The 23,711-nt window shown below is 46.3% G+C and overlaps 1 protein-coding gene across 8 annotated transcripts in view; it reads left to right on the forward strand.

Moving 5' to 3' along the window:
• CEP89 (centrosomal protein 89) overlaps positions 1 to 23,711 on the forward strand; it is a 113,308-nt gene that overhangs the window by 29,563 nt on the left and 60,034 nt on the right. For 5 of the 8 annotated variants that reach the window (XM_014569481.3, XM_075940115.1, XM_075940114.1 and 2 more), the window contains 4 exons: positions 191 to 333; positions 4,156 to 4,206; positions 13,510 to 13,593; positions 15,124 to 15,227. In XM_014569481.3, coding sequence (XP_014424967.1) covers positions 191 to 333; positions 4,156 to 4,206; positions 13,510 to 13,593; positions 15,124 to 15,227 — 382 coding nt within the window. Of the gene's footprint in view, positions 1 to 190; positions 334 to 4,155; positions 4,207 to 13,509; positions 13,594 to 15,123; positions 15,232 to 23,711 lie in introns of all 8 variants that reach the window. The other 3 variants (XM_075940113.1, XM_075940117.1, XM_075940118.1) reach the window with 1 other exon arrangement.

The following is a 23,711-nucleotide window of genomic DNA, read 5'->3' on the forward strand; positions in this document are numbered from 1 at the left end:
CTTTTGTTTTTTTTTATTCAGAGTTGATTACTAACCACACCAAAATCAATGTGTGAATAGAAGTTATTTATCATGTAATATTTCCATTCCTAATTAAGGAGTTTTGACATCTAAGTTAAAGTACGTGTAATGTGCTCGTCAGACTGTTCTGATTTGCCTTTTTTTTTTTTTTTTTTTTTTTTAAATGCAGAGGAAGTTGCAGAATTGCTTTCATTGAGACAACAAGCCCAGGAATTGGTAGATGAAAATGATGCTTTGAAAATGACTGTCCATCGTTTGAATGTTGAATTGAGTCGCTATCAAACCAAATTCAGGCCGTTGTCTCAAGAAGAGGTAATAGTCCTAGTTACTGGTGCTTATAAAGAAAATATTTGGCGTTGTTAGTAGATTTTATAGATTGTTTTAGTATGTAAGCAGCTAGCTGAGATGCCATTAAATATTTCATGTTTTTATGTTTTTCCTAAAAATAGGTGACGAAACTATAGGACATTTATCTGACACTACTATAAACAGAACACACAGATATCAAAGTGATTTTTTTCCTGTGCACAGAAATAATGTATTACAGTGAAACTCTGATGGTCCGGCATCTGATGGTCCAGTACTCCTGATGGTCTGGCACCATCAGGAACCCGGAAGTGCTCCGGGGAGCCGGACCATTGGAGCTGCTCTGCCCCCAGCTTCCCTGATTCAGCCGCTGCTAAAACTGACCTGCAGCTGAATCGGGGAAGCTGGGGGCAGAGCAGCTTGGATGCTGCTGGGTAGGTCCTGTAAAGCTGCCCCTCGGGGCTGCGGGACCAACCCGGCAGCACCCCAGCTGTCCCCGATTCAGCTGCTGCTGAAACTGACCAGCGGCTGACTCCAGGAAGCTTGAGGCAGAGCAGCTCTGCCCCGGCTTCCTGGAATCAGCCCCTGATCAGTTTCAGCAGTGGCTGACTTGGGGACACCTGGGACAGAGCAGCTCGGGTGCTGCCGGGTTGGTCCCGTAGCGCCGCTCCTTGGCGCTACGGGACCAACCCGGCAGCCCCCCAGCTGCTCTGCCCCAGGCATCCTGATTCAGCCGCTGCTGAAATGACCAGCGGCTGACTCCAGGAAGCCCGGGGCAGAGCAGCTCTACCTCGGGCTTCCTGGAGTCAGCCGCTGATCAGTATCAGCAGCGGCTGACCTGGGGACACCTGGGGCAGAGCAGCTGGGGTGCTGCCGGGTTGGTTCAGTAGTGCCGCTCCTCGGCGCTGTGGGACCAACCCGGCAGCACCCCAGCTGCTGTGTCCCAGGCGTCCCCAAGAGCAGCTGGGATGCTGCTGGATTGGTCTCACCGCGCCAAGGCTCGGCGCTACTGGACCAACCAGGCAGCACTCTAGCTGCTCTGCTGCAGGCATCCCCGATTCAGCCGCTGCTGAAACTGACCAGCAGTGGCTGAATCGGGGACGCCTGGGGAAGAGCTGGACTATCAGAAGGGAGGGGCTATGAGGGGTCTGGGGCCACATCCCCCTTACCCCTCCCCAGACCCCTCATAGTCCCCCATTCTGATAGTCCGGCATATCTGATAATCCGGCACCCCCTGGGTCCTAAAGGTACCGTATTATCGGAAGTTTACTGTATCTACCTACTTCATTTGTTCTCTCTTTCCAGAAACTCTGAAGTATGCCAGCCATCACTTAGTACCAGGGAGTACTTTCCCCAGTACATCATACAATTAATGGAAAAAGGGGAACGATGCATTCTGTTTTTAGTATCTCTAGTCTGTAGGGAATTAATAAATCAGTTAATCAAAGCCTGATCCCACAAACCCTTGTGATTTTTAAACATATTAGTAGACTAGTTGACATCAGACATTTTCCCCAATACTGCAATTAAATCTGTACCAGCAGTCCCTTATGCAGAGCCTGACTGTCTTCCTTGAGACTCAGCGCAGGCATAAGAATCTGCCTGCACAGATCAGATTGCAGGATTGGATGGCAGGCTTAATTAGTATAAGTGTATCACCAAGTTACCTACTGTAGGAAGAATAGATTTAAAAAAAAAAAAAAAAGACTTTTGAATTTTTGGCAGGGCCAAGGCCTGAGCAGCTGGAGAGAAATTTCACAGGTAGACTAGACTAAGCAAAAACATTTTTTATTTCTAGTTATTTTCTAGGTTTCAGTTCAAACACTATTTCTTTCATCCATTTTAATAATTTGTAAACTCCAAAAAGACAGTGTAAAACCAAATGAAGCACTTGACATCATTTCTCCCAAACCTTCAAGCATTAAGGGGATAAAGATTTTCTGAGATTCAGAAGAATTTGCCCCCTTCCCCTTATTAATACCTATCTCTGGAAGTAAGATGTTACTTTGACACTACCACATGCCTGTTTTATTTCATTAGCTGTAGAAAGGGTGGATTGGATAAGTAGAGATTTACATTTAAATTCCAGGTCAAATGTTATCTGTTCTTTCTTTTGAAACTTATAATGAATGTTAAGATCTGAATAGTTGCATAACCCCGATTTATAAAGTGGATGCTGAAACAAGCAGTCTTGTTTGGGGAAAAAAGTCTACATTTAAAAAATATCCAATTTAACGACTTGTTAGATACTCTGCTATTCAATATACTTAAGAAACAGTAAATTATGTTTGCTGGCATTTCTTGTTAAGCTGCTACTTTTTCAAGTAATCAAGCTTTCTAGTTTTTGCAAATGCCGTAAAGCTCAGTGAACTATGATTCAGACATCTATGTTCACAGTAGAGGCAAAGACCATTTTGCAGTAGAACTGCCTTGCTACCTGCTAAATCTTCTTGACAGTAAATCCTACATCTTAGCTCCCTAGAGATACTTCCATCCTTCTTAATATTTCTCAATTAAGTATTTTTTTCCTGATTGTTCACATTAAGGATATGACTAGATTTTGCTATACTTTTAGGTTTAAATATTTCTTAAGATGCATGATTTATAGCTGAAGGCAAAATCCACAGAGTTTTTTCATATTTGTGATGAGAATTTAATGCTTTTGAAAGAAGGAAATGGTAAATAGAGCAAGAGTTAGACAGATGTGCCTTTCTTTGGCTGCAGCAGCTCAGGGGCTGTGGCTGCAGTAGAGGTGCTTCTCCCCAGCCTTGGAAGTTCTTCACCATGGCATTGAGTGCCTGCATGGGCCTTGATAGGCAGCCAAGTGGTGCACAGCTTACAGGAAACTTAGGTGCTGAGCACCATGGAAAAACCTATAAACAATAATTAGCATATTATGACTATTTTTGGTAAATCACACAAGCAAGTATTAACATGGTGTAATGGAACAAAGAGAAGTTTCTTATTTATCCTTTGTCAGCAGTTACAGCGCTAGTCAGGGATATAGAAAGCCTGGGATCACTTCCCTGTTCCATTACAGACTTCCTCTCTGAACATAGGCAAGTTACCTAGTTTCTCTGGGCCTAATCTGTCAAAGGGGGTGAATATTACTATCAGGATGCAGCCTGAAGATGTTTATGAAAGAGAAAATACAATGGGGTTGCCTGCAATAGAAGGGGACTAGACTCGATAACCCAGGAGGTCTCTTACGGTTTTATGTCCCTGTGTGTCTCCTACCTTTTAAGGATAAATATATTAAAGATTGTGAGATGCTCAGTTACTATGGTAATGGTGGCCATGTAAATTCCACAGATACATCAAAATGGCAACTTGATTTAATGCTTAAGTAAAACTGTGTGTGTGTTCTTCTGGTCAAAAATATATCCCTTTGCCTTGATTAGAGATTTTTTTAAACTGTTTTATATTAAGATAAATTCAGAAAGGATTGTTTTCTTCATCATGGCACATTTATATTATGGTTCAAATAATCCTTCTTTTCATGCCAAAATTTACCAGTGTTCCTACATTCTATTTAGAATTCCTTTTTATAAGAGCATACTCTCCAGACTTACCTTAAATTCTTAGATTGATATTGATATTCATAAAAATTAAATTGTGATTTTATCAGTAAACTGATATGGATTAAATTATGGCTTACTGTATATCAATAAAAATAGAGTCTTTAAAGGTGAATCTGTAAGTAGTATACATATCTAAAATAAAACAAAAGATTCCTATGAATTATATGGTTTGGGAGTGGACAGTGCTTAAGAAATTGAAAAATAGAGACAGTTTAATTTGAATTCCAATTTTTAAAAATGATTTTAGAATATAAAGATTGGAGGTCTTCCACTGAAAGGACCACCACCACCCTGGCTGGTAAGTAAATCAATATTCTTACCTTTACTATATATAATTTTAGCTTTTGCTAAAATGTGTGTAGTTTCCAGATAGATTTTAAACAAATATTTAAAATCATAAAATATTAGTTGAATACTGTGCATTGGTTCCCATCTGTGGCCCACTGCTGCCCCCCAGTGGTCATTACACAACTGTTCTTGTAAGCAGATCCCTCCCTTTCCATTTTATGAGAAACAGTTGCATTTCAGGCACATCCCATTGATCTGGCACAACCAAACCCTTACTTTGCTTTGTTATGGTAAGAGGAAGAGGTATACCAATTTTGGTGGTCCTAGCTCTTACCATTTAGGAGTAACTCTTGAATTAAACATATTGACTGACAAGCAGACACACATTTGTAAAATATATAGTAAAGAAGATTTAAAACAAAATGTCTTAACTTTCCAGCCAAATCCTAAATTCATTATTTTCCCCCTTCTGTATTTAGTAAGAAATACAAGAAAAGTCTTTTTTGAGTGATTGCTTATGTGCATTCCAAAATGTGTGTGCACATGCCACATGCACAATTGTTAGAAAATTTTTCCTTAGTGGTCCCCTTTGGGTTCGCTGTAGCATCCACCCCCTGAAGATGATGACTCATGGCGTCATATGTATACCCCTGCCAACCTGACTGCGGCTTCAGTTCCTTCTTTCTGCTAATGACACTTGTTGGAGCTTCAGACTTCTTGCTTAGGAAGTCATTCTTCCTAGAGAGCAGTTAAGAGTTCTTTTCTATATACAGAACATTGTTATCAGTTAGTTAGATGGTATCTCTGTGATGGCCCCCCCATCCCCTCCGCTAACTGCAAAGCCTGTGGGGCATGCAGCAGCCCAAGGGTTTAAACAATGTTTTAAGTTTGGAAGGCTATGCCTACAGGCAACCCACATGCTGTTTATCTTGGAAAAGGCTGTTTTCAAAACAAGTGTGGCATCTGCAGGGGTTTCAAGCCTCATAGTAACATGAGAGACACAAGTTGCTGCTAATGGATTCTGCACTTCAGCCCCATGACATAGATTCCATTCCCTGAGTGCGGGACACTTAGGCACCAAAACACAAGGAACACTGTGGGACTGTCATCATTGTTCCTCCACATGTGAGGTGAGCTCCTTGACATGGCACCACTCCCATTCACCTGGGCCTAGGAAAAAGACCAACTAAGGACGCTCTCCCTTCAAGAGGCCTAGTAAAGTCCTGGAGGCTGCCTGCATAGCACCGAGCCTGCCCAAGTCAGGCACCTTGGTCCTGGCACTGACTCCAACACCCAGGGTGGGGTGTCCATCCAGTGTTGGTTGACACTCCAGAGCTCATCATGGTGGAGAAAGACCTGGACTTTCCCTCCACCTTTTAAGGCCCTGCGGGATCTCATTGAGTTTATGGCATCAATGTCGACAGTGCTCAAGCAGCCCTGTCATCTGCCAAATGCACCGCTGTCAACAATGGCACTGCCCATGGCACATCTGCCAATAGTGGCACTGATACTGGCACTGCCTCTGGGAGCACCTCGGGGGCTGTCCTCAGCACCAGAAATGGCTACCCCTGCATTGATGACTAGGATCCCACAGAGCACCTTCCTGCTGGCACTGATGATGGTTGCTGTAAAGCCTTATGCTGCCCCAATTATCACTCTCTCGGCACTGGTCTCCTTCTCTACACTGCCAATACCCAGGCACCTGAGGCAAGACGGCTTCCATGAGGCAGCATGGTAGTTTGTTATGATACCGTGCCCCCAGCACCATTGGGCTCTGCCCCTCCGTGGCAGGGGCAGCCCGTGACTATAGGCAGACTTGGCTGCTGCCTAGGGTGCCCGATGATGACGTTGGGTTGCCCGATGATGATGTCAGTCCATTGACAGCCGTGCAGGTGGGGGCGCCAATCGCGCGTTTCGCCTGGGGCGCCAGCTGCCGCAGCCGGCCTCAGGCTGCTCTTGCTCCCTGGTCAGCATGAGAATACGCATTGAGCTTCGAAGCTGAGTCCTTTGTGTCCTGCAGCTCTCACTACCGTTCCTGGCACTGTTCTCGGAACTGAGATTCCTTATCGGCTCCAGCACAGGCTTGGCCACTCCAGTGGCAGGCGCCAATGCAATAGACCTTCTAGACTCCATGGGTGTACCACCAGAGACAAGAACAGGGCCTGTCTTCCAGGGCTGCCTCAGTGGCACCGCTGACTTGTGTGAAATCATCAGTGGCAGCTTTGACGCCAGCCCCCGTCTGGTGCCAGAGGTGCAGACTGGGCCAGGTGAAGAGGCACTGGTGGTTTTCACACCTGAACAGACCCAGCAGGACCTGGAGCAGGAGGGGGAAAAGGTGGAGGACCTGTCAGGCCAGCAGGACCCCCCCCCTTACTGATAGCATCCTTGTTGTTGTCCCCAGATGAGGCAGTGTAGGCACATCTCTGTTCCCACCCTTGATGGACTCTCATGCTTATCAGGACCTTCTGCTGCAAGTGACACAAAACCTTAGCCTCCAGGGGGAAGAGGTGGTGAAAGAGACTGACTTCATTGTGGATATCCTCTCATCGGAGGGTCCAGCAAGGGTCGCCCTTCCTATTATCAAGACCATTCATCTACCAAGGTCTTCTGATAATCACCAGTATCTATTGTGCCAAGGGTGTAGAAAGGTGCTACTTTGTGCTGTAGCAGGCCTATAAAACAACTTTTCAGCCACCCCCACACAGGATCTCTGGTGGTGGAAGTAGTGAGCCACAGAGAGTACCAAGGGCAGCCAGGGCCCACTTCCCAAAACAAGGAGGCTAAAGTGCTAGATCTGTTTGGGCACAAGGTTTATTCCACCTGGGGCCTCAAGATCAGGGTCTTGGATTAGCAGGCATTTCTTAGTCTATATGACTTCAATTCCTGGAATGTTTTTCAAAGTTCCAGGAACTCCTGCCTTCGGAGGCAAGAGGAGTTAGCAGGGGCGGTGCAAGAGAGCCGCACAGTGTCTAAACAGTGCTGCAGGCACGCAACTTACAGGGAACTTAGATCCATTCACTCCTTGAACTAGGTGTGATAAAGAAGGTCCTCCAGAATTCACGTAGGCGATACTGCTCCAATACTTCCTTATTCCCAAGGCCAAAGGGGGTTTTGTGCCCTGTCCTGGACCTCAGGAACTTGAACATGTTCATACAAAAATTTTGGTTCTGTATGGTCTCCCTGGCCTCCATTATCCCTTCCCTGGATCCGGGAGACTGGTATGCTGCTCTCGATCTCAAGGACACGTACTTTCATATTGCCATTATCCTGGAACACTGGTAATTCCTCAATTTTCTCATGGCAGGCAGACATTATCAGTTCATTGTGTTGCCCTTCAGCCTGGCCACACACCTCGAGTTTTTATCAAGTGCATGGCAGTGGTAGTGATTCTGTCTCATCAGTGGGTGCAGGTATCTGTATCTGGTTATTCTGTATTTGGACAATCTGGATCAACTGTATCTGGAACTGGATATGTTGTTCAAGGGAGGGTTGAGAGACCAGGTACTCAGGCATGTGGACCTTGTCAAAGACATGTTTGCTTGCCTGGGTCTTATCCTCAATGTATAAAAATCCACTCTCATGCCTATGCAGAGAATTGAGTTAATTGGGGCTCTTCTTGAGTCTACCCAGGTGACCGTGTCCCTTAGAGAGTCCTGTTTTCAGGCCCATGGTGGGCCTCATCTTGGACCTACGGAGGTACCTGCTCATTTCAATATGGAATTGCATGAGACTCCTGGGGCGCATGGCCTCATACGCATATTTCCTTAGGTACACCTGTCTCTGCCTGTGGCCACTCCAGGAATGACAGACATCCATGTTCATGCCATCCAAGGAGTCAGTTGATCACATGGTCACCATACTGCTGGTGTTCCTTCACTCCCTCGAGTGGTGGACTGAGTCCCAGATAGTATGTGTGGGGGTCCAGTTTGTGGGACTACAGCCAGAGGTCATCTTGATGATGGATGCCTCAGACGTGGGATGATGTGCTAACTCAAGGTTTATGGCTATGTTTAGATTTGGGGTTGCATATTAATGTCAGAGAACTCAGGGCAGTCCAGCTAGCTTGCCAGCCATTCCTGCATTGATTGAGGGGCAGGTGAGCGATGGTGATGACAGACAACACAACAGCAATGTTTTATATCAGCTGTGATGCTCGCTGTTTTCCCCTGTGTCAGGAAATGTCACGAATAGGAGCTTCAAGGGAGAACTTGACTTATCTGGAGAGCAAGGAAAGGGTTAAGCTAACTTTGGGGATGCACCTGAGAGAAGGGGCTTTGGGCATTCAGCCAGTGAAATGAAGATAAGAAATTTCAAACAACAGTTTTTTTCCCCTTTGTTTTGGTGCAAGCAGCAGTTTTTCCCTAGGTATGGAGCAGGAGAGACGGACTCCTGAGTGCTTAACTGTTTTTTCTTTTCTCTTTTGTAACTAAGAATTACAGTCCATGGAGAATCCCTGAATCTATTTCAATTTATGGCTTTTATACCCCGTCATCTACTATGCTTGCAACAGGGGATTTATTTTAATAATAAAAGTGTTTTCTTTTTGTTGTGGTTGACTGGTATTGGTTGATTTTTTTTGTCCTTAAACCTATGTGCCTAAGTGAAACCATGTTACCTGGGAGAAGCAGAGCCCCATTGCTCTCTGCGGATTATCTCTGTTTGTTTTCCCAACTCCAAGCAAAACAGAGGTTAGGGTAGGGGGGAGAACACCCTTGTGGATCACCTCAACCTGTCGTTTCAGTCCCATGAGTGGTCTTTTCAAGCGTACATTGCTCTTTCCATTTTCCACAACTTGAGTTATCCTCAGGTGGACCTGTTTGTGACCCATCTCAACAGGAAGTGCCAGTGATTTTGCTCCTTCCAGGGAGCACAGCACAAGGTCACTGTTGGATGCTTTCCACCTGATGTGGATGGAGCAGTTGCTCTATATGTTCCTCTCAATGCCCACTAATAACCAGAGTCCTCCTCAAAATTTGACAGGACAAAGCGGCAATCATTCTGATCATACCAGCATGGCCGAGGCAGCATTGGTTCACCATGTTCCTATCCCTATCAGTGGCTGGGCCCATAACACTCCACCTGGTGCCAAAGCTGCTGATCCAGCAATTTGATGGGTCAAGCTTAGTGTCACTCCAGCTCACAGGTGCTCCGTAGCTGAACTGACTTGGACTCGGTCAAGGTTGATCTTATTGATAGTCATAAGCCTTTTGCCAGGGCAACATACCTAGCTACATAGAAGCAGTTCACCCTGTGTTGCCTTGCTATTGGGTACCCCTCTCCCAATAGGTCTCAGTCCTGGTGCTCCTAGACTACCTCTTGTCTTTAAAGCAACAGGGTTTGGCCATCTTATCCATTAAAGTGCACCTGGCAGGTATTTCTGCCTTCCACCTGGGGTCCGGACTTATGTTGCTCTTTGGGGACCTGGTATTGGGATGTTTCTTTAAAGAGTTGGATTGGCTTTATCCTCCGGTGTGACTGTCTTTTCTTCTTTGGGACTTGAATTTGATTCTCTTGGCTTACAGCCCCTCCATTTGAGCCCCTGGCCGCCTGTTCTTTAGACTACTTCTTGTATAAGGTGGCCTTCCTGGTAGCGATTACTTCAAACAGACAGGTGTCAGACCTACAGACTTTTACCTCTGAGCCCCTTATACTATTGTTTAAAAAGACATGGTGCAGCTGCAACCGCATCTTGCTTTTCTGCCCATGTCGCCTTTCCATGTCAATCAGGAAATTTTTCTCTTTATTCTTCCCAAAGCCACGTACCACAGACAAGGAAAGGTTGCTGCACTCCCTAGATCTCAGACATGCCCTAACACCATGGTCACCAACCAGAAGATCGTGAGCTACCGGTAGATCTCAGGGGCTCTAAGAATAGCTCTTGAGCCCTCTCTGAACTGTGCACCTGCGCAGTACATTTACATTAGATTTCCTCATTTAAGGAGCAGCTAATCACTGAGCAACAACACAGGTGAGTAGCTGCGAGGAATGGTGGGAGCTGGGAGGTCGGGAGGGCTGAAACACCCCAGCCAGCTGACTGTGGCTTTCACAGCTGGAGCTAGGGGCAGCCTCCCTGGGCAGAGCACAGGGCAGCCGGGCTGGAGGGAAGAGAAGCAGCTGCCCGGCCAGCTGGCAATGGTGCTCAGCCAGGGTGCACCACTCTCCACGTGGGCTGGCGCAGAGGAGAAGCTGCCTAGACTGCTGGCTGTGGCATTCAGCCCAGAGGAGGCTGAACCTCGCTCCAGCTGATTGGGTGGCTTCCCCTCTGTGCCTGCCCATGTGGAGCTCATTGGCACCCTGGCTGAGCACTATGGCCTGCTGGCCGGGCAGCCGCTTTTCTTCGCTCCAGCCCGGCTGCCCTGCGGTCAGATTGGAGGGAGCGCGGGTCGGAGGCTTCCCTCCGTGGCTGGTGTAGGGAACTCCCTGCCCCCAACCTTGTTCCCTCTCCTCTGCCCCAAACTTGTCCCCTGCCCTCCTGGCCCCTTGTTCCCTCTCCCTTGTCCCCCTGGCCCTGCTGCAGAAACCTGCTCCCCCTGCAGAAACTTGTCCCCTGGCAACCTGCCCCCCCCTGCAGAAACCAGTTCCTTCTGGCACCCTGTCTCCTACTACAGAAACCTGTCTCCCTGCTCCCCTCTGCAGAAACCTGTCCCCCCCAGCACCCTGTCCCCTGCTGCAGAAACCTGTCCTGGCACTCTGCCCCCTCTCCCCTGCCCCCACTGGCACCCTGTTCCCTGCTCCAGAACCCACTAGCACCCCTCCCCTGTATTGTGTCCCCTGCTCCCAAATGACTTTTCTATGGGTCAGTGACCCCTGAATCAAGGCAGGTTCCCTGCCATTCTCATAAATAAAGACAATGCAGAAACTTTTTGTGTTTAACATAGTATTCTTTTTAAAAATGAAGCCTGGCCAACAAACCCCCAATTGGGGCCAAGCCCCCATCTGGCCACAATCACTCCTTCCCCAGACCCTAGATCTGAGCCTATCAAACACTGGAACCTCATGCCCTCAGCCCCTCACATACACCAACCCAAATTCCTGCATCCTCACATCCGCAAGCCTGTGTCTTGCTTAGTATCCCAACACTGCCCAGCCTGGAGCCCCCTCCCCAAGCCACTGTCCCCTTCTCCACCTCCTCCTGCATCCAGCTTGCACCACTCACCCCTTCCCACACCCAAATCCCTCATTCCCACCCCAGAGCCTACACATCCTGTCTCAACACAGCAAGGGTCCAGCTAGACTACAGGAGTTTTTCAGGATTCTGGAGATATCCCAGAAAAACTCTTCTGCATCCAGGGTTGCGTTTGTTGTTCCGCTTTTTTAGTGGAAGAGCAAACAAGCTCTTTTGGTCACCCCTATATTCCTCTTTCCACAAGGAATAAGGTGGCTTCCAAAAGAAGGGGTTTTTTTCTGACATTTGGTCCAGTGTAGATAGGCCAAATGTTGGAAAAACCTCTTCCTACAGAAGAATTAAAAAAAAAAGCAGCAGTATAAGGATTGGGGATAGCAAGTGATGGAGAGAAGGAGAATAGATAGGGCAGGGCTTCAAGGAAGGGGCGGGCTTCAAGGAAGGGACGGGGCCGTAGATCTTGGCTTGGTCTGTCATTTAAAAAGTGATCTTGGGTGTAAAAAGGTTGGAGACCACTGCCCTAACATTTATCTGAAGTGTACTAAACTGTTCCTACGGGACTGAGGCATCTCCACAGTGGGCTGCATGAAGGACCACCCAATTGCATCTTAGCACCTTTCGTCCTGGATCACCACATGCATCAAACCATGTTATGACTTGGCCAAGGTGCCAATTCTGCCTATCACAGCCCACTCCGCTTGGGGTCAAGCCTCGTCAACAACCTTTCTGGCTCAAGTCCTGATTCATGACCGATCTGCAGGGCAGCTACGTGGTCCTCTGTGCACACCTTCACAACTCATTATGCTCTTTACCAGCAATCCCAGGGGTGATGTGGTATTAGGCAGAGCTATACAACACTTGGCAATGAGTTAAGGTCCGAGCCCTCCTGTGGTAAGTCACATTGGAATGCACATGAGTGATCACTTGAAGAAGAAAGAACGGATACTTACTTTTGTAACTTGTTCTTCAAGATGTGTAGCTCGTGTCCATTCCAGACCCATCTGCTTGCTTGCTTCTCCTTGTCAGATTATTCTGGCAAGAAGGAATTAAAGCAGGATTTGGGTCAGTAGGGATATATATATAGTGCCATGAGGTGTCCCAACAGGGGTGTCACAACCCCAACAATCATGCATGTGGTGCATGTGCACACACATTGGAAAGGGCATGGGAAACCTATCTCGAAGAACAACAGTTACAGAGGTAAGTAACTGTTCTTTCCTCCAACTTATATGTATGGTCCAAGACACGTTTATGCAGGTACATAATTTTAAACATGTGACTAGCCTCATTGACTTTCATCTTGGATTTAGAATTTGGCATTGTAGTGAAAAAAATGCTCTTATTATAGTGAAGGCATTGTGGCATGTGGTTTTGTCAGATCACATAAACTACGCAGGATCAAACTTTACCAGCGTTTGTCTTAATAATGTCCAAGAAAAAATTAGACATTCTAGTTGGCCTGTAAATGCCTGCATAAACCCTGCACCTTTGCCTGCACAGTGTATGAACACCAAAAGCACGGTGAGTACATTCAAGCAAGGTGAGTACATTGGAGTTCAGTCAGTGGATGTATGTTAAAGTGGACTACACCTCTTTACAGTCAGAATTATGGAGGACCTGCAGGGCGTGAGGTTCATTGTTTTTCAGGTAGCCAGGACTAGGGTTCACCAGTTGAGCAGTTCCGTCTCAGCTCTGGCTTTTGCTGCTTACACATGCATATGAGAGCCAGAATTTAGCACACAGGCTGAACCTGTGGTGCTAAACCACCTTCTGGGAGGTACTAAATTCCCATTGAAATTAAGGGGATTCTGACTTTTTTGTGAATTGATGTACAATATCTTTTATATTGCTCATTATAAGAAATTCTATTAGCTAGTGTGTCCCTTGAACTCCTAATGAAATGACCCACAGATGAAGTTAATGGGAATTGAGAAAACATAACAGAATGTAAAATCAGGCCTTATTTTTTTCTTAAAAAATTTCATCTTTTCATAAATGTTTACACAATCTATTGTCCTGTGTACTGTGCAGAGTTCTACATTTTCAGTATATTTCATTTTACTTAAACCCTGACTTGAATCTGACTACATTAAAAATTAAATATAGAACTAAAAAAGGAACCTAAAATATTTATAATATGTTTTTGACTATATTTCTATGGATTAAAATACATTCTGTCTTTTCCTTCAGCTGGATATGAAATATTTGTCACCTCTCCTATTGGCGTATGAAGACAGAATGCGAGAAAAGGATGATTTAAATCTTGCACATGAGGCAAGTTGGAAAATAATTAAAAAAATAATAGTAACTGGAAATAAGTAGGAACATCTCACAAGCTGTTAATTCTTAAAGGGACCTTGCCAAAGCTGTTGGAGGACTAAAACTAGAACTAGTTTTGCTCTGATTCTTACCTTGCATACACATTATGCCATCTGCTTTTTCTGCCTTCTTTTGTTTTGTTTTTGTGAGCCGATGCAGCATTGAGATGTACAAGAACTATCCTCTCATAGTGAAAATCAGAGTAAACAGACTTTGTACAAAGGTCTCAACTGCAATTTGGAATGGAAAAAATTCACTCTCAGAACCAATAGGGAAGATTTTAAGATTACATTGCAGCTCCCACTACTCAAGCCACAGGTTTTAATAGTGCCAGCTGCCTTCTTCCACCTTGTCTGGTTAGGTTGCCAGGGTGTGTGGTTTTTAATTGGAATGCCAAGTCAAAAAGGGACCCAGCACAGCTGACTGGACCCTTAAAATTCTGGTTAGACCCACAACTGGCAAACCTCTGTCATATCCCTCCAGCTTTTAAGTGCGAGGGCAGCTGGAGGACGCAGTGCATTTCTCCTGCCCGCAGTGTAGATGCTGTCCTAAAGAGCTGTGGTGGCAATGCCTATGGATGGGGTTAGTGTGCTGCAGGTTCCTGGAGCTGCCTGAGGTAAGCACTGCCTGGAATCCACATCCTGAACTGCATCCCAATCCTCTGTCCCAGCCCTGAATGCCCTCCCAAAACAAATACCCTCCCAGAGCCTGCACCCCGTCCCACACTTTGGCTCTAGCCCTAAGCCCTTTCCCATACTCCTAGCCCATTGGCCCTAGCCCAGAGCCCCCTCCTGCACTCCAATCCAACTTCAGTGCTTGCACCCCCAGCCATAGCCCTCAGCCCCCAACTCTTGCCCTAGCTCAAAGCCCCCTCCTGTACTATGAACCCCTCATTTATGGCCCCACGCAAGACCCCACACCCCAAGCCTAGAGCCCGTACCCTCTCCCACACTCCAACTGCCTGCCTCAGTCTGATACTCCCCCCTCCGAACTCCTTGGCCCCAGCCCAAAGTCCTCTCCTGTACTCCAATGTTTTTCTTCCTCAAGGATAAAATTGGTAAACAGAACAGAAGACAAATAGGGCTAAGTTCACCGTAATATCTTTCTTTAATCAAGAATACTGAAAAATTAATAGCATCATCTGGTAATGCCAATAAACCTCCATTTTTCAGGAGGCTGTAATTTAGTTGTTTGAAAGGAAATGAAACCTAAATTACTCGATTTTTTTTAAAACAAAAGTGTGCGTGCACGTGTGTGCATGTGTGTGTATACAAACACAAATAAAATTACATCATTTAAGCAGTTTTCAGTTTAGATATGGATATGCTTCCTTCAGCAGCACTGATACTAGCAAACACAGTTAAAGATGGGCAGCCAAGTAAACCAATGTGATGTTCTTGCCAGGAAGATATAAACACACTCAATTGTAAGTTAAACAAAATATGTACATTCTGGGATTTTTGTGAGAATTTGTTTGTTTTCTAGGACGATATGAAGAAGTTAAGGATACAAGTTGAAGAATTGGTGAATGAGAATGAACAACTGCACCAGCAATTAAATAAAAATAGTTCTGTCACCCTAAAGGAATGGCAAGTGGATTTTGCTTTTATATATTAGAAATTAATGAAAAAATACTACTCTTATAATCTTCAGAGGGGTAGCCAAGTTAGTCTGTACAGGATAAACTTAAAAAAACCAAATAGTATGGTAGCACAGCATGTAGATGGTATCCTGAGCTTTCATGGGCACAGCCCACTTCTTCCCATAACTGGAGTGTTGTATGTCTAGAACCAAAACAAATGTGGGGGGGCAGAGAAGGGGGAAACAAAATGCTACTTTTATATGAACAACCTTTTAAGAGCATATAAACATGATGGCTGAAATCCAGGCAACATATAAATCAATGGGAATTTGATTTTGAAACTTAATCCCTTAATGTCAAATACTCATACCAGTAGGGAAGATTTTATACATTAGATAACACTTTTGTACACGAGGCAAATCTTAACTAATCTTCATTATATCTGTGATATTTCTGAGACATTAGATCAGAGTGGTTGTCAGTCTTTGATCTAATTTGAAGTGAAGTTCATAACTCAAAAGTGAAGAGTCAGTATGCACGGTACACTTACCATTTCTCTATAAAAAATCTCTCAGATGTTTTAATCAATCAATTTACTTATCTTACTTTACTTATTTTACTTGATTTTACATTTAATTCAGGTTATTCAGCTTTACCCGACCTGACTACTTCTGTTGCTTCTCTTCTCAGTCATTACAAAGGCTCTCCACCTGTGGAATTTGGAGGCCATCCAATGTTGTTGCTAGATGTTCCAAAACTAAGCTCTACCTTTCAGCTCAGTCCACCTAGATTTTCTTCCTTTGGTGGTAGAATAAGTTTGCAATTCAGTTTCTTTCAACTATTTTGTTTTAAAAGCTCTTGTTTGTTTTTGCACAGTTGTGGTTTAGATCCCCGCTCCCCCACTCTCCTCAGTTTGAATAATTGAAATTTCAGGAAGACAGATTTTAGTAAACTCAGAGAAGCTGGTATGTAAGGACCCATGGGAAGCAAGCCTAAGAGGGAGAACAACTGAAGAGAGTTGGTAGTTTTTCAAAGGGACATTATTAAGGGCCCAAAAGCAAACTATTCCATTGCATAGGAAAGATAGAAAGTTTGGCAAAAAAAGCCTTGGCTTAACCAGGAGATCTTGCATGATCTAAAAACCAAAAAGGAGACATATAAAAAGTGGAAACCAGGTTTGATGATGAAGGGATGCCTAACAGTGAATGCTAGTGGAAATGGGCTAGATTTAGAAGTTAAAATTAAAAAAAAGTTAAAAATGACTTAGAAAAGTTAGATGTCTGCAGTTCACCAGGGCCTGATGAAATGCATCCTAGAATACTCCAGGAGCTGAGAGGAGGTATCTGAGCCTTTAGCTATCATCTTTGAAAAATCCTGGAAGTTCAAAGAGATTCCAGAAGATGGAAAAAGGGCAAATATAGTGCCGTCTATAAAAAGGGAAATAAGAACAACCCAGGAAACTACAGACCAGTTAGTTTAACTTCTGTGACACTTGAAAAAAAAAAAAGATTCTGGGATGCATTAACAAGGGAGTTGTGAGCAAGATAGAAGTCATTCTTCCCCTCTACTCTGCGCTGATTAGGCTTCAATTGGAGTATTGTGTCTAGTTGTGGGCACCACATTTCAAGAAAGATGTGGAGAAACTGGAGAAGGTCCAGAGAAGAGCAACAAAATTGATTAAAGGTCTAGAGAACATGACCTATGAAGGAATACTGAAAGAATTGGGCTTGTTTAGTTCGGAAAGGAGAAGACTAAGAGGGGACATGATAGGTATCTAAAAGGGTATCACAGGGACGAGGGGGAAAATTGTTCTCATTTGCCTCCGATGATAGGACAAGAAGCAATGGGCTTAAACTGCAGTAAGGGAGGTTTAGGTTGGATATTGGGAAAAACTTCCCATCTGTCAGGGAGGTTAAACCCTGGAATAAATTGCCTACGGGGAGGTTGTGGAATCTCTATCACTGGAGACGGTTAAGGGCAGGTTAGACAGACATCTGTCAGGGATTATCTAGATGGTGCTTGGTCCTGCCTTGAGGGCGGCAGACTGATGATCTCTTGAGGTCCTTTCCAGTTCTAGTATTCTGTGATGCTATGAAATAGCAACATGGTGATGATAATCACCTGGATCTGCTGTTTTAACACCTAATTGCTGAACTCTGCTTCCACTCAGGCATGTGTATCAGAACTGCCCTTCAAATACTTGGCTTAAATCTAGGTGGTGTTCCCTGTGTGAGCAGCATTTACAGGTTCTGTAGAAGCGACAAGGAATCCTGTGGCACCTTATATTGACTAACAGATGTATTGGAGCATAAGCTTTTGTGGGCAAAGACCCACTTCGTCAGATGCATGTCAATAGAGGATCAGTTATGCCCTTCCTGTACCCAGCTAGCTGACCTTCACATTGCATGTCAGGTATGGTGCTTAGAGTCACATTGGTATGTGAGCTCCCCACTCTGCACCAAGAAACTGGAACAGGGAAAGAAGCAAGACTTCTCCACAACTCCTCTTTCTGCTACTAGAAATTGGGAAATTTTCAGCACACTCAAGGGGGAAGTCTTACAAATCCCAGAGAATCTTGAGTCCCCAAAAGGAAAAAAAAAGTGTCCATTACAAGGTAGCAATTAATATAGTTAATGAGTAAGTTGGGTGAAAATTAGGGGTTAAATCTCTTCTCAATTCCTTTCTCCTTCTCTGGGAGTGTTTGTTGGAGCTTTTGATTCCATTAACAGAAAGACCCTGTAGAAGGCACTGAAGAGGTATGATTTTAGCAGCAAGTTGATTCACATATTGCAGTCTGTATGGCATAAGTTGGCATACAAATTTGTGTTAGCAGCTGATTTGAAATGAAAACGAGTCTGGAAGGGATACATACTCAGTCTATTACTTTTTGCTTTATATTTAGAAAAACATCTTGTTTAACCCCATTAGTAAAATAGGTGAGGTGACAAAATGTTGGGGCAATTTATCAATCACCTTGATTTTGTAGACAGTATTTTGATAATGCCAGTGGAGGAACACAATCAGTAAACAGCAACTAAATTGTATACAACAGTCAGAAAATGGGGATTAAATACGAATCAACAAAACAATCAAACTAATGATAATATCAAGGAACAGGCTAACCTAAACATTAATGGTGTATAATGATAGAAATGTAGCCGTGTTAGTCTGGGGTAGCTGAAGCAAAATGCAGGACAATGTAGCACCGTCTGCTATGTACATTGGACAAACATCTCAGACACTTCGCCAAAGGATTAATGCCCACAAAACAGATATCAGACAAGATCACAAAGAAAAAACAGTTTCTTCTTCGGGTAGTCCCCGTGGGTGCTCCACTTCTGGTGTTGGGCTGGTCCCGGCGCCGCAAATCGGAGCTTTAACAGAGCTGTGTGTGTGTGTGTGTGGTCGGGCAGCGCGCGTGCACTCCCGTTTCGCGCCTTTCATCTACCACGCGCTGCCCGGCTCCCGCCAGTTCTTCTCATCCGCCTTGGGTCGCAGACGGAGCTTCCCTACTCAAGCCGGGCACTTCTCGTTCGAGGGTAACCCGCGCTCCATCAGTCAATAAGCCGGCCGGCACTTCAGAGTCTCGTCAGCCCACTGCTCGGGATCCTCACCCGGCACCGGGGCTTCTTAAAGAGACAGACGCAGTGGCACCAGTTGTATCATCCGTGCCGGCTGCTGAAGGGCTTTTAACCATGGCCCCCCACAGGGAGCTGTCCTCAGCACCGGCAGGGAATCAGCGTGCTCATACTCAGATGCCTGCTTCACAGCCCTTAACCCTTCACTCTCCAGGCTCTACTCAGCCAGCAGCATCAACACAAAAATCAAATGCCCAGGGAATCTCCCAGTGTGCCTCGCCAAGGTCTCACCACGAGCCATCCCCTCACCGCTGTGCATCTTCGCACCACGCAAGAGACCATGGGCATTATTACCACCGCAGTCTCTCATCTCGTCACTACTATGATAGAGAGCGTAGCTGTTCACACCAGAGATATTCGAGATCTCCTTCTCCGGCGAGACGCTCACGATCACCAACTCATTCACCTAGAAGTACATATTACGCCAGGTATGACAGCACTAGATCTTCTGGACGCTTCTCCCCTGCAAGGTCTGGCCGGCACTATTCTCATCGTTATAGACCGGACTATCTTGAATCATCTCATCGCAGTCACTCTCGGTCTCATCGCAGGTCTCCATGTTCCTGTAGATCAGTTAGTCCACGCTCTGGGCGCTCGGAGATCTCCAAACGTTCTCCGCTACGACGTCCCGTATCTTCTCGTTCCCCCACGCATTGTTCTCAAATGTCGGACCTAGAGGAAGGGCAACTCTCGGAAGGTGAGCAGGATATGTCCCCAAATGCCAGTTCACCACAGCCCTCTAGGGATGAATCACTGTCTATGGGCGAGAAGTCTCCACCGGATGATCTTAAGGAATTCCAAGACCTGTTTAAACGTGTAGCGCAATCTCAGGAAGTGCAGCTCACTGAGTCTCAAGCTAAACAGCATAAGCTGTTTAAGAATCTGCACCCTAAACAACAGAGAAAGATTGCACTCCCGGTAGATGAAGCCATCTTAGAAGTGGCACAGGATATCTGGCAGACGCCAACATCGATACCGCCAACTAATAAGAAAATTGATAAGAAGTATTTTGTTTCATCCAAAGGACTGGATTTTCTTTTCAATCACCCTCAGCCGAATTCCCTGATAGTGGATGCGGTTCGTCACAAGAACAAAATGCCCCAATTCAAGAATTCCCTACCGGATAGGGAGACAAAGAAATTGGACCACTTTGGTCGGAAAATTTACTCCTCCTCAACCTTGTTACTGCGGGTTGCCAATTATGCTGCTCTGTTATCGAACCATAACTTTGATAATTACTCTAAGTTACCGGAACTCATGCAGCACCTCCCTGTCAGTAAGAAGTCTCTCCTTAGATCGGTTGTCCAGGAAGGTTTCACCGCATGTAGAACAGCCCTTCAGATAGCCGCGGACATTGTTGACACAGCCGCGCGAGCAATGGCAACAGGCATTGCGATGAGGAGAGCTTCCTGGCTACTGTCAGCGGGAGCCCCTAAGGAGTTGAATTCCAAAGTGGAAGATTTACCCTTTGATTGTCAGAAGTTGTTTGCCTCTACTACCGATGAGATCCTCCATTCTGGCAAGGACTCTCGTATGACCCTTCGTTCTCTGGGGATGTACACGTCACCTTTTAAACGCAGACGATACTACCCCTTCCAGAGGAGATATGATTATTTCCCCTATAAGCAACAGCAGCAGCAACAGCAGCGTGGATTTGACCAGTCTAGATTCAGACAGCGCCCTCAGCGCAAACGTCAGCAACAGAACCGCTCTGCTGCTCGACCTTCCCAGAAGCAGCAGGTTTGACTCCCGTGCAGAGGACGCGAACATGTCTCCACCGGTCACCACTCGGAAGCCTGCGATCACCACCACCACTCTATTCCACCACCGCCTCAGGCCATTCCTTCATCAATGGGCCACCATTACCTCGGACCGATGGGTCCTAGAGGTCATATCGTCGGGCCTGACAATCCCATTCGCATCAATCCCTCCGACCACTCCTCCCACCCCATTCCTTCTCAGGGACCCGTCTCATGGGGCCGCTCTTCGAGAAGAGGTTCTTCACCTACTCGAGATCGGAGCCATAGAGAGAGTACCCGACGAATTCCGAGGCAAAGGATTCTACTCCAGGTATTTCCTGGTTCCCAAAAAGTCCGGAGGGTGGAGACCGATCCTGGATCTGAGGGGTCTGAACCGTTTTATCCGAAAGCAGCGCTTCAAAATGACCACCCTGGCCAAGATCATGCCAGCACTAAACAGAGGAGACTGGTTCGCAGTCCTGGATTTGCAAGACGCATATTTCCATGTAACGATTCACATAGCCCACAGGCGTTTTCTCAGATTCGTAGTGGGCGACGATCATTTTCAGTACAGGGTTCTGCCTTTCGGCCTCATTTCGGCCCCAAGGGTGTTCTCCAAGACACTAGCGGTAGTGGCTGCCCATCTTCGAAGGATGGGAGTCGTTATCTTCCCCTACCTCGACGATTGTCTCATCAAGGCGCGCACCCAGTTAGAGGCTCACCACATGGTAGTCGCAACTCAGGAGTTGTTCGACTCCCTCGGCCTTATCGTGAACACTCAAAAATCGCGCCCACTACCTACACAGATTTTAACCTTCATAGGAGCGCGTCTCGACTCCCAGTCGGAAAGAGTCCACCTTCCACTCGAGCGTTTTCAAGTAATGCAAGATCTGATAAAAACAGTTTTGCACGCTCCAATGCTCCCGGTACGCGTATGTCTCCAGCTTCTGGGACATATGGCTTCCACGACAATCATAGTGCGCCATTCAAGACTGCACCTCAGGTGTCTGCAGCATTGGCTAAGCACGGTTTACAAGCCTACCGACCACAGCATTCGCAAGACTGTAGTACTTCCAGTACATGTCAAGGACTCCCTAGTATGGTGGACGAATCACAACAACATGTTGTCAGGAGTTCCCTTCCATGCACCACAACCGTCACGAGAGATAACCACAGACGCTTCTCTCATCGGCTGGGGTGCCCACATGGGCACAAAAACAGTTCAGGGTCGTTGGTCCACTACGGAGATGATGCTCCATATCAATCTTCTCGAGCTTCGAGCCGTGTTTCATGCCTGCAAACACTTCAAGGTATACATAAAAGGTACTGTCACCAGAATTCTCACGGACAATGTAGTCGCAATGTACTACGTAAACAGACAGGGGGGTGCCCGATCCCGCTCACTTTGTGCGGAGGCGATCCGTCTCTGGAAATGGTGCATTCGAAACAACATCTCTATAGTTGCGTCATACTTACCGGGTGTGAACAATACCACAGCCGATGCACTGAGCAGGTATTTCCCCCAGGACCACGAGTGGGTGATCCGCACAGATGTCCTCTTAACTCTCTTCCATCAGTGGGGGTTTCCGACGATAGATCTCTTTGCAACACGTGCCAACGCAAAATGCAGAGCTTACTGTTCCAGAGCGGGAGTGGGACCTCACTCGCTGGGAGACGCATTCCTCCTTCACTGGGGCACATCACTCTTGTATGCATTCCCCCCTGTTGTACTCATTCCCAGAGTACTCGAGAAGGTTGTGATGGACAGGGCACGAGTGATACTTATAGCCCCAGCATGGCCCAGGCAGCCATGGTACTCAACCCTTCGGCAGCTCTCTGTACGAGCACCGCGCCGACTGCCTTGCCTACCAGATTTGCTGACACAACAGAGAGGCTCACTGCGTCACCCGAAGCTGGACACTCTGCACCTCACTGCATGGATGGTACATGGTTCAGCGAGTCCGAGAATCTTTGTTCGGACCAAGTGAAGCGTGTTCTCCTGCACAGCAGGAGAGATTCCACCAGGAAAACCTACCTGTCAAAGTGGTCCAGATTTGTACGATGGTGTGCTCCTAAACTCCTGGATCCCTTGCTTTCGCCGATGCATGTCTTATTGGACTATGTCCTTCAGCTGCAGGCAACCGGACTAGCCATTTCATCACTTAAGGTCCACATAGCGGCAATAGCTGCTTTTCACTACCCCGTTGAAGGCAAGTCGGTTTTTTCTCACCCCATGATGGCTAGATTTCTCAGAGGATTGGCTAACCTCAACCCACCACGGAGACCTCCGCCACCTGTATGGAGTCTTGACCTGGTTCTCGATGTCCTCACTGGGCCACCGTTTGAACCGCTGGCCATGGTACCGCTACCGATGCTTACGATGAAGGTACTTTTTCTTCTGGCTATAACATCAGCACGCAGGGTGAGCAAGTTATCCGCACTAATGTCAACACCTCCCTATACAGTCTTCAACCCGGAATCAGTGATACTGAGGTCTACGGAATTTCACATAAACGAACCAATTGTTTTGCCATGTTTCTACCCAAAATCGCATGCATCTCAGCGAGACGCTCTCCTGCATACGCTCGATGTCCGCAGAGCCCTGGCTTTCTATATAGACAGAACCCGTACTTTACGTAAGACGGACCGCCTCTATCTCAACATCGGGCTCTTCTACGGGCAAGTCCTTATCCGCCCAGCGCATTTCCAAGCTGGTTGTCTCTTGTATCACGACGTGCTATACTATCCGTAAGAAGTCTCTCACCTGGCAACCTAGAGCTCACTCAACACGAGCAGTCGCTGCGTCTACAGCTTTCGTGAAAGGTGTCCCTCTTCGTGACATCTGCCGTGCTGCGACTTGGTCTTCAAATTCTACCTTTTCAAGACATTATGCAATTGTTCAGCACTTCACCACTGACTCAGCAGTAGCCTTGGCAGTGTTGCCTACTGCTCGGAATACCGATTCCAAAACACACGTTTAGCCGAGATTACTGCTTCGGAGTCACCAGAAGTGGAGCACCCACGGGGACTACCCGAAGAAGAAAAGGAAGTTACTCACTTCGTGCAGTAACGATCGTTCTTCGAGGTGTGTCCCCGTGGGTGCTTCACGACCCG

Source organism: Pelodiscus sinensis, chromosome 12 (genome assembly GCF_049634645.1).
Source record: "Pelodiscus sinensis isolate JC-2024 chromosome 12, ASM4963464v1, whole genome shotgun sequence".
In the NCBI taxonomy this organism is placed as follows: domain Eukaryota; kingdom Metazoa; phylum Chordata; order Testudines; family Trionychidae; genus Pelodiscus; species Pelodiscus sinensis.